This window comes from Centroberyx gerrardi, chromosome 6, assembly GCF_048128805.1.
Source record: "Centroberyx gerrardi isolate f3 chromosome 6, fCenGer3.hap1.cur.20231027, whole genome shotgun sequence".
Classification (NCBI taxonomy): Eukaryota; Metazoa; Chordata; class Actinopteri; order Beryciformes; family Berycidae; genus Centroberyx; species Centroberyx gerrardi.
In genome coordinates this window covers 11,881,757-11,893,284 of record NC_136002.1, presented here as the reverse complement: position 1 = coordinate 11,893,284, position 11,528 = coordinate 11,881,757, and the positions used below count along the sequence as shown (strand labels likewise).

The following is an 11,528-nucleotide window of genomic DNA, read 5'->3' as shown; positions in this document are numbered from 1 at the left end:
CTGTGTGATCTCTAGCTGTTGGTCCATCTGTGGATCTTATTGAGGGAGTGCTCAGCCCGGTGTGGTTAATGATTCATTGGGGAGTCCAACAGTGTCAGCAGGCCAGAGGGAGGCTCCTCTCCAGCTGAGGGGGGCGTGTAACCAGCGCTGATCCTCCACAGCCTAACAGGCACACACAGAGGCAACATAGCTGATTGTAGCATTCCCTTTTTTTCCCCCATGAATGTAGGTCACAAAATGTGGAAATGTGGTTATGCAAGACAGATTACAAAGTTATGGTGCTGACATGGTAGGTTATACAGCATGCAGTTTCATCTGGGTAAGAGTTTACGTGCAAGATCAGAGATGATCAAAGCAAGAATAAATGGCTCAATTCATGCCATCCATTCAACTAAGTTCATGCAGTCCCGAGCACTATCAATAAAGCTTGCATGTTGCATTCATAATATTAAGTTTGACCATACGTCATACATCATATGCTTATATAAAATATCATTCAGTTAAAGCATTTTACAGAAAGTTAGAGGGAGGCTCAAGCAACATGAAGTGATCTGTACTAACATGGTCTTTACTGCAGCTAACTTTTACCTCTCCACTTTGTCCGACTCCTCCTCTCTGTAGGCAAGTTGTGAGGTTGTGTGCTCGCTGTCTGCTTGTTGTAGTTGTTCACAAAATCACTTCGCCACGGTTTACAGTTCAGCTCTGGCAGCACAGTTCATCTTGTCGTGAGGGTTAGTTGCAAGGAGGTTCTATATTATTAGCCGGTGTGTGATGGGGTTCCGCATGTGGATTGGCGCCGCCCACTGTCAAGTCGAGCCGAGTCAAGCCACGAGAGGCCGTGCTAGACCGTGATTTTAGAAAACGGCGGTAATATGTCATTGTATTAAATGAAATAAACCTTTTATTTTTAAGTGGTCATCGTTCTTGAACAGTTGGGTAACAAATCAACGTGGTAGCAAAGCAACAAGTGACGGGTATGAGTGATAGTTTTCAGTTAGCGCATTAATATCCAATTTAGGTTAACTGTTATGTGGTCACAGGTGTGTTAGTTATGGTATTTTAGCCTACGTGGTATTTTACAAAGACTTCGAACATAGCTCAGCAAGAACTGAGGACGGGACCTATCTGTTTTATAAATGCACATAAAGCGACGATTAATTACATATTTATACGTTGTTGCAAAAACACTTTGTATCTGTAACAATTTAGGCTGCTGTATTTTGTAAAAAAAAAAATTAACGTAGCCTATAATTTTCACAACACCGGATGCTCTAAAAGTCCCTCCGCCTTTCAGTTCCCATGGTAACAGACAACAACAAACATCTCCAATTTGTAACGGATGTAGGCTTATTTGATAACCCAGGTCGTAAGAAAATTCATAAAAAAAAACCTTAAGCTCATATAAGTTTTGAAAGTCTTTATAATGGCAACCATGGAGAGTTTGTGCTAATCTTAGCTGCTTTACTATCCATTCTTCATTGCTGCGCACATCAATATCTGAGGATCATGGTGAGTTTCAGGTTGAATCAAGAGGAAATGACATTGCCAGACTAGCTAGCACATTGTCAACACTGGTCACTGCACTTTTCCTATTCAATTTTATTGAAATTTTCATTCATCAAATTTTCATTTAATTTATCTAGCGTATTGACATATTTTCACATCTCATAACGTTAACCCTTGCAGAGAGAGCGGACCGCCCGTTACCGTACGCGGGCCCTCACCTCTTATGTGGACGAGAGCCTGTTTGGGACCCCCAAACTGGTAGGTGTGCCTCGGATATGCAAGAAAGTGGCAGCTAGGTGTGTGTGTGTGTGTGTGTGTGTGTGTGTGTGTGTGTGTGTGTGTGTGTACACTTTGTGGTATGTTTCTATCTCTTGTGGTATCTCTCTAATATCCCTATAATGTTCCTGTAGGATATTATAGCTTTACTGAGATACAGGTGTAGGCCTAGAAGGTTTATATTTCTTAAATCTGTCATAGGATTTGTGTAGTTCTTTTTCACAGGCTGGAGAGAACACACATGATGGATGGGTTTGTGACATGATTCTTACTCTCTCAAGAAATCACCTTTGTTAATACCAAACAGTCAGACACATGTGGAAACCCAGGGCCCAGGGCCAGGAACCAGCCCCGCTCCGCTCCTGTTAGGAAGACCCAGCCAGCAGAGACTGTCCACATCATCACCAAGGACCTTATCAGAGATCTCAAGTAGGCTGCCACTCACTGATAAACTCCAAAACACTCCATATCCATTTTTTAAAATGATTTTGATTATGTTGTATGGTGACTACTTAATGTTATAGTAGATTGTTTTATATTCAGTGGGTATAAAAAGCATAAAGCACATCTCACAACATAATTATCTAATCAAAGTACTTGAAGAATTTCATGTCAAAATGAGATATCCACAAATTAGAAAAGTGAGCCCTACTCTCACAAAGTGATCAATAGCAAGTAACTGTTCTTGGTTGACAAAACGATGACATCTTCAAGGATTGGATCCTCTATATTTTAGATTTTGATTATATTTTAGAGATGAATAATGAATGCTACAACATCACAGTTACTTGCTACCCATACCTACAATGCAGTCATTTTGTGGTAATCAACGAAGCCCAACAAGCAGCAGTTAAAATATAACACGCTGCCCCACCACCTCTCATTTTGCCAGGGTCCCAAGTAAGGATCCTTCGGGACAGTCTATCATTCTGCCACCAGTGGAGATTGAGCGGATCACCTCGGCCTCCCGGGTTCCCACCAAGGAGCAGCGGGAGGCCATGATGGAGGCCCATCAGAGGAAGAGGGAGACGTCCATGGTGAGAGCAACACCGTGACGTTCCCACACATCTCCCATCTACCTCATTAAAACAACAATCAAGACCGAACGTCATCCACAAAATCAATAGGAACAGCAACAACTGGGTAGCAATAGTGCTGGGTAGCTGTGTGTTGACACTCACCAGGCAACAAGACTGTCAGTGGCCTGAATACTTTGGCTGCATTATCTTGGTTTCACCACCAGGGGGCAACGCTTCCTTCACTGATACTGATGCAATGACCAAATGTTTCCTCAAATTCTTCCAATGAATTTATTGATAGCAATGTGCTGTGCATGCGTGTGTCTGTGGTTGGTTCATATTCATGCCAACAAAATCCATTTGTTGCACACTGTGGGAAAATGTAGAGCTTGGAGTGGTAGTGAGTAAATGAATGAGTCCATTTGTTTGCTGGGAGCTGTTGAGAGGGAGTTGAGTCGTTAAAGTGAAATCAATTTGTTCTTCCTCACTTGTTGTATAAAAAGATATCAATAATATCAATATGTTTTTTACACCTTTAACTATCCAGGGAAGGTTTTGCTCAACATAGACATGGGAGTCCCTTGCTCAAAGGCATTTCAATGGTAGTTGTTGAATAAGAGGAGACTTATTCACTTCATCCATTCAGATTTCAGTCACTTTATCCATTCCAGCCCATCTAAGGATTCAAACTTCCCAGTCACACAAGCCTGCTTCTGTAACTTTTAGGCTACCTCTGCCCTCAATAACATTACATTAATTAACAATACGACATTAAGCCTGCCTCCTGCCTGCCTATCTGAACTCCTCACCCCTCATCCAGGATGCCGCAGAGGAAAGGAAGGCCCAAATCCATCAGGCAGACCTGTCGCGTAAGAAGAACCAGGTGCTGAGCGAGCTGGAGGTGGAGGCCCGGGTCCGCGCCCAGTACCTGCTGGAGCGGGCCAACGCCATGAGGATGGAGCAGGAGGACGAGGTCAAGAAGCTCAACGAGGTAGGGAGTTTAAAACCCTTAAATCACTGGCGAAACTGCTGATTTGTGTGATGCATGTCTGTGTGTGTGTGTGTGTGCACCGATCACCTGTGTGTCTGTGTGTGATCCCCTCAGCTGATTCTGGGCGCTCAGTGCCATGCGGTGCGCGACACCCAGATCCTGGAGAGGAGACAGATCCAGGAACAGCTGATAGAGGAGGAGAGGCGCCTAGATGCCATGATGGAGCTGGACCGCCGCAAGGCCTTAGAGACTCAGGAGCAGATCGATGAGCTGCGCAAACAGCAGAGGATCAGGTGAGGGCCGCTACGCCGGGACATACACACACATAGATATACATATACTGTACACTTAGATTCCCATTCACAGATTGATTCAGACATGAGCAAAAACACACGTGAGAACACATAGACAGACACACACAAAATATTTCAAGTTTTGAAACGGAAGGTTAGGGGCTTCCATTTGGGGGGAAGTTAAGCCTGTGTGTGTGTGTGTATGTGTGTGTGGTGTTTGTGTGTTATATCCCAGCGGGAAGCAGCAGATTATCAACCAGATCGAGGAGCGTCTGGAGGACAGGCTGCTGCAAGATGAGCTGAAGGAGCAGGAGGGGCAGCAGATGCTGGAGAACCTGGAGAGAATGCAGCTGGAAGAGCTGGAGGTGCGGAAGCATGGGAGAGACAGACTCACACACAAAACTCACACACATAGAGGCGTATCACACACACACACCGACAGATGCACAGCCACATGCACATGTACAGTTGTGTTGTTCACGATAGAATGTGACACTTAATGACACTTAATTGACAATTAATAAACCTGATATAATCAAGACAGGAGCGCAGAATGCTGGTGCGTTATGTGTGTGTGTGTGTGTGTGTGTGTGTTTCTGCACTGTCTTGCTCCAGGCCCTGGAGAGGAAGAGGGAAGAGCAGAAGCGCCTGCAGCATGAGATCATGGGTATCAATGCTGAGACCCTGCGGGCCAAGGAGCAGAAGAGAGAGGAGGAGAGGCTGGCTAACGTCAGAGCGATGGACTACACCCGCAAGAAAATGGTCAGATGGAGGAGAACAAAATGCACAAAAAAACTGCATTGTGTTGAATCACTCCATCATTATTTTAACTTTATAAAAGATTCCCATTAGTTAGTGCCACAGATGATCACTAATTTTCCTGGGATCAGCAGAAAACACAATTAGCCACACATGTAGTACAGTGACAGTTTATAGTGACTTTTATAGTAAGGCAAGGGAGGAACAGTAGAGTTCAGATCAGCAACTTTCTGTACAGGTTTAACACATATTTGATTTACTCCATTAAATCGGTCAATTTTTTCCAAGTGGTTTTGCCTTTTTGAGGTGGTTCACCAAGTCGTCTCTCTGAGAGTTTTGTATGACACCCGCAGGAGCGCGAGGCAGAGTACGAAGCGGAGCAGAGACGAATCAAGAGGGAGAAGGAGAAGGAGGTGGGGAGGCTGCGGGCGCTGCAGGAGAGAGCCAAAGACTACAAGGCAGAGCAGGTCAGACACTAAACCACTAGTAGACTTTGAAAAGCCATTACAGGCGGTTTATGTAATGAAAGTACCCAACTTACAAACAAAATACCTTTCAAGGGTACTTTACGTATTCATGGAAATGAAAGTATTCTTTCTGTATCTGTTTTTTGTGCGTGTTTTCAAGGATGAGCTCCGTGCTCGGAGGAATCAAGAAGCTGCGGAGAGAGAATGGAGGAGAAAAGAGAAAGAGCAGGCCGAGAAGAAAGGCGAGGAGGAGGCGATGCTGAAGGCCGCTCGCTTGGAGCAGGTTGTCCGCAAAGAGCACTTCCTGTCCATCGAGGCCGGCCGGGAGAGGGCCGAGTTTGACAGGCTGCTGAGGTAAGCAACCGTACTGTAGGCCTTCACATCATCAAACCACATTCCCTTGACCCCGAGTAGGGGAAAACCGCTTGATTCAAGAATTTCTACGCTTATTTATATTTGTATGGCCTCTAACAGTTCAGCTGGTATTTGTGGACATGACTAACTCTCAAAGTCTGAAACCACATAACCAAGAAAATGAGTTGTAAACTGACTTTGTGGACTCTGTAGAATCTTTGCTTGAGCTTTTACCAGTGATACCCAATCTGAAACAGAAAATTTATCACCAGAAAATCCCCTTGGGTGCTCTCAAAAGGTAATAATTTGGTTTTCTTTTTCTGGAACTGCAGTATGGGGGAACAACACATTTTAAGGATATGATAAATGGTTTTCTCTCATTTCTACTTAAAAGTTGATAGTATTTGTTTAAACAAGTCAAACTATCCTGGCATTCTTGTTTAATTTATATTCATATCAATGCATTCTTCCATTTATTTATACTACCTTGCATATTAATACTACTCTATACTTTTTCACATCTGTTTCTCCAACACCTGTCTTCCTCTACACAGGGCACAACAGCAAGCCATCGCCAAGCAGCAGGAGGAAGAGGAGAAGCAGCGCCACAAAGCGCTCCGCCACGCCGACGGCGTGCGGCAGCAGGTGAGGGAGCGCGAGCTGCTGGCCGTGGCCAAGCGCAGGGAGATCTTCAAGGAGGGAGACCGGCTGGACGAGGAGGCGCGGCAAAGACGCCTCCGCCTCGACGAGATCAAGGAGAAGAAGCTGAAGGAGCTCAAGTAAGTTCAGTGAGCTGATAGGAAGAGCCAAATAGAAAAGATATACTGAGGTATAAACCCTGAATCCCTGCATCCTCTGTAGTTCAGTCAGCATTAGGGGATTAAAGGGGGTTCAGTTCTAGCGGGCCAACCATATCCTGCTGGTAGCCTCTCCTGACTGCCATATTACTGTATTACAAGCTCTGTGTGTGCACATGTATGAACAAAATAAACCTGCTGAATGCTGTGTTTGTCTGTTTGTAGGGCTGCAGGACTTCCTGAGAAATACTGCAGTGAAGTGGAAAGGAAGGTCCACACCTGGGTGGCCTGATTCACTGGTCTGACAGCGTGATTCAAATGGTGTGAAGCCCTAATCCGATTCAGATCCACACCCACATCAATGATTGCACAATGAAACTGTCACCTCTATCACATTTTACATACAGGGTCTCATTGAAGAACAAGAGTTTTAACTGCTCATGAAACATGAACATTAGAAAGTGTATGAAGGTTGAATAAATGTACATTGCACTTTCATAATTGTGTAGTTTTTGATCATCGGTGTGCATTTCAGTAGTTCATGTTGTATTAGGACTTTTTTTTTTTTTGTTAAGGCTGTTCCTGATTAACCGGTCTGACAATAGAATGTGTTCTCGATGTGTTACTGCTTAACCAAGATCCTTCAGGAACTATGCAAGTCCGGTTTGGGTTTGGAGTAATGTTTTCAAATCTCATAGCCAAAGATTAAATTAGAGCATTACAGACATTCATAGTTAAAAACAGTAGAGGTTGTGTACCTTCTGGTCATTTATCATCTTTTGAACGCCAATTGATTTTTTCTGGACTATATAAGCTAGTCAATTTAGAGTAGTAGACAAAAGTAGAGTGGTTCTTTGAGTGGAAGCTTATTGCAAAAAGAAACACAAGTGCAAGTGACTTCTTGATCTTCAAAACTCTCCCTGTCACACAGATTCACTCCACATAGACTGGGTACAATTTTTAGTTTTTATTTAGGCTAGTATTTCCCTTTCAGTTAAGTCGTATTCTTCCATTTATCAGTGACAGATCCCCTTTACTATTAATATGCATGACAACAGAAAGGAATTCAACTTATGGTAAGGTTAGGATGACACTTTACACACACAGCTCAAAGCATGTAAGGGAGTTAGGTACATCAAGGTAAATACAGGCTTTTATTTCAGACCATTCTTGACAAAGAACTGTATGATGTACTGAGACCTAATTTCTTCATCATAACCATCTAAATACATAACCTACAGGAGTGTTTTACGGATCTAATCAAGTTGACATTAGGACACCAAAGGTTCCACCGGCCCGTCTTCTTCGACCTCCTTGTTTTGTTCTTGCCGCCGAGCGTTAACGGAGGAGGAAACGGGGACGGGGCAGTGGGTGGAGGACAGGCAGGGTCTCCATCTAAAAGTTTTCAATTCATCATTTTCACATCTGTACACGCAAAAAAGTAATGGTGACCAAGGGAAACACCACGACACCTGGCATACAACGGACCTCAGCACGAGGAGGGGTCAGAGTAAATACACACATACGGTACGGTTAAGGGCCCTGGGGGTTTGGTAGCCGTGGTCCCGTCCTTGCACATACACAGACACAGTCTCACACAAGCACTGTACACGGCACAAGAGGTCACCTAAATACATGGAGCCAATGAAGGAGAGCTAACATCTACGGGGTGGATTGGATAGCCCAGTACAGGCTGAGAGGGGGGTTAAAATTCTTATTTAGACCATTAGGTCACACACACAGACACACACATTCGCACGCACACGCAAACACACCCTCATTCAGTCACTGACATACGTCTGTATGCATTTAAAACTCGATAAAGCTACACGCCTGTGCAGAATATACTATCATTACTTAGTGTTGCTAGCTATAGCCATCCAAATGGCAATATATGTTCAAATATTATATGTAACCTTTTTTTTCTCCTCAGAATATACAATGATGAAATGCATTATACAGACAAACAAGAGACAATGTAAGCTGTTCACATGTTCAGTACATCAAAAGTAAGAGCTTTTCTACATACACATACATAAATTCTTCTCATGACAGAGTGCAAATCTGATGCTCCTCCACCTACTTCAAAGGTTCATTGCTGAGCTTTAGCAAGTCCACTTCTGCACAAACCAATAAAAAAATCATTACATAAACATACACAAAAAGATAAAGAACACTGTTCTAAATAAGTAGTCATAAATATGGAATGTGAAAAACAAAGAAACATGACGTGTGGTCCAATTTCTTTTCAAACAATACAAATAAAAGTCCTTCATTGCAGTTATACTTTTTCTTTGTAACAGGACAACATAATAAAAAAATAGGAATTAAAACGAGTGGGTTGTTGCTTGCTTGTAGCCCCTGTTGTGAGTAGAAGACCATGGGAAGCTGGTGAGGAACACAAGGAGAGAAAGACAGATGGAGGGGTGCAGACTAAGGAAGGTGTTGGGTCAGGTCGGGTCAGGTTGTAGGTGGGGGGGGGGGGGGGGGGGGCAGCTGTCGGGCGTTCACATGCCGTAACCGAAGCCGGGTTGTGGCGGCTGGCCGTAGCCTGGTGCTGCTGTGTAGCCGTAACCGTAGGGCTGCTGAGGAGGCACGGCCACGTTGGGCCCCGCCGTCAGCATGAGCTGGGGTGTGCCTGCAACAAATACACAGAGAGCATATCAGCATGACCGTGGCTGTGATCACATTGTCCCCAAAAAAACCCCAACAACCCCTTTTCCCTTTCTTCAACTGTTCTCAGACCTTTGTCACATAGCTATGATAGGACGTGCATAAAGGAACAGAATCTTGATAATATTGCCATGCCCATATCATCTGTAACTACAATCTTTTTACCATAAACGATGGGTTGGGACTCTGTGGCCTGCTCCTCCTGTTTCCTCAGAGATTCGGAGGCTTCGAGTTTGTCCACCTGATGGGAAACAAGAGAGCAGTAATGGCGTAAGATCTCACTAACAACATGGGGAGGGGAGGGGAGGGGAGGGGAGGGGGGGGCTCTTGAAGAGCGAGGGCTGAGACGCCGGGTTTGTAAAAACTGACCTCTGGGTTATTTCACTGGCTGACGGATGGGACCATTCCTGACAGGCGAAGATGAATAAAGTCCAGATTGAAATAAAATAGGCCGCAAGAGGCGGGCCTTGCTACGGGGAGGGGAGCCCTCTATAAGGCAGAATGGAAGCTACAACTAGAGGGCTATTGGCTACTCTACTGAGCTTGGCTGTAACGGTCCAACAGATAGATAACCCATTATTCGTGGGACATAAGGGAGTCTAATTAGGGATTAGGGAGGGAGACAAAGACAAGCTACTGGGCAATAATGGTCCCACCTTCCAGCCACCTAACTGATCTACTCTCACATCTTGGAAAGGTAGAGTATGTAGAGAACCAACCCCTCACCAGGTCAAATAGGGAGTCAACATGACCAACACTCATTACTTCTGCCATGTTTTTGTTTGTTTGTCTGTCTGTCAGCAGGATATCTCAAAAACTTGTGAATGGATTTTCATTACATTTGGTGAACAGATAGACCTTGGGCCAAGGAACAATTGATTTGATTTTGGTGGTGACCCAGTTTGGAATTAGGCGATTATTTTTTTCACCCGTAACTATAAAAACTAACAGATACAGAAAGCTAACAGAGAGACTTGATTCTAAATGTCTTTCAGTGTAACAGCAAGCCGGTGTGCCTTCTAGTTATAATACTAACACAAGACAAAGAGGCACAGCATACGGTGATACAGTAAGACTTAGAATCAACTTGCTAAAATAACTTTTTTTTTTGTTCCTTTGATATTTGTTAAGCAGCTCAGAGGCAGACCATGACTGGCAGAGGACAAAGGGAAGGACTGACAAAATTCAAAGAATTAAGCAGGCAGCAAGAAGCTTAAAAAAAAAAAAACCCTAAACTATGATAGCCTGCAGCTTCAAGGTTTAAAGTATCAGTTACGGACTACGTCATATGATACCATTTCTCTTACAGTTTTGGGTTCAGTTCTCTACATACTGGCTGGTCTACAACTACTGAGTCAGTCAATCTGGTTAAGCAGGCTGTTTCGAGATCAGACAGGCTGTTTTTCGTTTTAAAAGAAGGGAAGAGAGACATGCTGAAGCGGCAATTTAGTTATTTTCTCTGTTAAAAGAGTGCATGAGGAAGAAAGACAGAGAAGCAGAGAGCCATAGTAGAGGGAGTGTGAAAGAGGGTGGAGGGAATGGTTTTGTACAGCCAATCCAAGGCTTCCAGAAGCAGGCACAGCCAACAACGATGTCTCCTAGCCTGGCCAGAGTGCTGCTAATGCTACAGAGGGAGGGGGAGACGCATGCTTGTTGCCCTACACATTGTGTCTTTTTTTTTTTTTTTTTTTTTTTTGAAAACACACTCAAACTACAGGTTATATGCTCTCCACACACCCTAGTCGCTTGTCACTGAAGAGACCACACTTTACAGCAGCAAAGAATACTCAAACAGGGACATAAAGAAAAATACCAAAGAGACTCCCCTCAAAAATTAGGAAGTAATGTTATTTTGTCAAATAAAATGTGTTGTTTTACAGCTTTGAGATGAATTCAGTAGAATAGACAGACATGGAGAAAATAACAGAAAGGTCTCTGAAAGAATGGTCACTTCATCAAATGCCGCACTGGGTCTTCTAGTCCTGAAATTAGGTCTTACACTTTGCTGCAGTCTATGCCACTGCCCACCGTCCAAATATGCTTAATGTGGCCTCCTCTCCGATAAAAAGACAGGATTTATCAGTGTTATATTAGTTTGAAAACCCTTTTACTATGTCAACAGGGAGAAATGATATGCTTCCTCATAATAACCTGAACCAAGTATGCCTGGGTGAGTCATGGGCCATGGCCAGCAGCAGACTGCAGCTGAGTGGTGTTACAGACAGTTTGACATTAGTATCTATCTACAAATCTGAGAGAAGAAGGACCCGACCACAGGAGGTCAGGTGGTTGTCCAGAGTAGCGCTCTTCAGTCACGCCCCGGGAGAGATGCTGGGCATGCTGGTGTAAGTGGGTGACTGGGAGCGTTTCAGAATGGCTCTTGATGTCGGGTG

At 44.0% G+C, this 11,528-nt stretch overlaps 2 protein-coding genes across 2 annotated transcripts in view; one reads left to right on the top strand and one right to left on the bottom strand.

The window, feature by feature from the left end:
* Window positions 1-286: 286 nt before the first annotated feature.
* On the top strand, window positions 287-6,881 carry cfap45 (cilia and flagella associated protein 45). The gene is made up of 12 exons (XM_071917874.2): window positions 287-319; window positions 1,687-1,768; window positions 2,064-2,211; window positions 2,675-2,819; window positions 3,622-3,792; window positions 3,907-4,085; window positions 4,321-4,450; window positions 4,701-4,847; window positions 5,198-5,311; window positions 5,472-5,665; window positions 6,220-6,444; window positions 6,688-6,881. The coding sequence occupies exons 1-12, from the start codon at window positions 287-289 to the stop codon at window positions 6,752-6,754; spliced, it is 1,635 nt and encodes a 544-aa protein (XP_071773975.2). The 3' UTR covers window positions 6,755-6,881.
* Window positions 6,882-7,597: 716 nt separating this feature from the next.
* The window catches only part of LOC139926210 (clathrin heavy chain 1-like), a 29,418-nt gene continuing 25,487 nt past the window's right edge, over window positions 7,598-11,528 (bottom strand). The window contains exons 31-32 of the mRNA XM_071917832.2: window positions 9,301-9,376; window positions 7,598-9,100 (exon numbers count right to left, since the gene is read on the bottom strand). Coding sequence (XP_071773933.1) covers window positions 8,970-9,100; window positions 9,301-9,376 — 207 coding nt within the window. The 3' untranslated portion in view covers window positions 7,598-8,969. The remainder of the gene's footprint in view (window positions 9,101-9,300; window positions 9,377-11,528) is intronic.

Excerpts from the sequence above, each read along its gene's own strand:
- cfap45 (XM_071917874.2), top strand. The coding sequence starts at position 287 with ATGGTAGGTTATACAGCATGCAGTTTCATCTGG. Across the intron at positions 2,820-3,621 it reads GGAAGAGGGAGACGTCCATG|GATGCCGCAGAGGAAAGGAA; the intron begins GTGAGAGCAACA and ends CCCCTCATCCAG. Across the intron at positions 5,312-5,471 it reads AAGACTACAAGGCAGAGCAG|GATGAGCTCCGTGCTCGGAG; the intron begins GTCAGACACTAA and ends CGTGTTTTCAAG.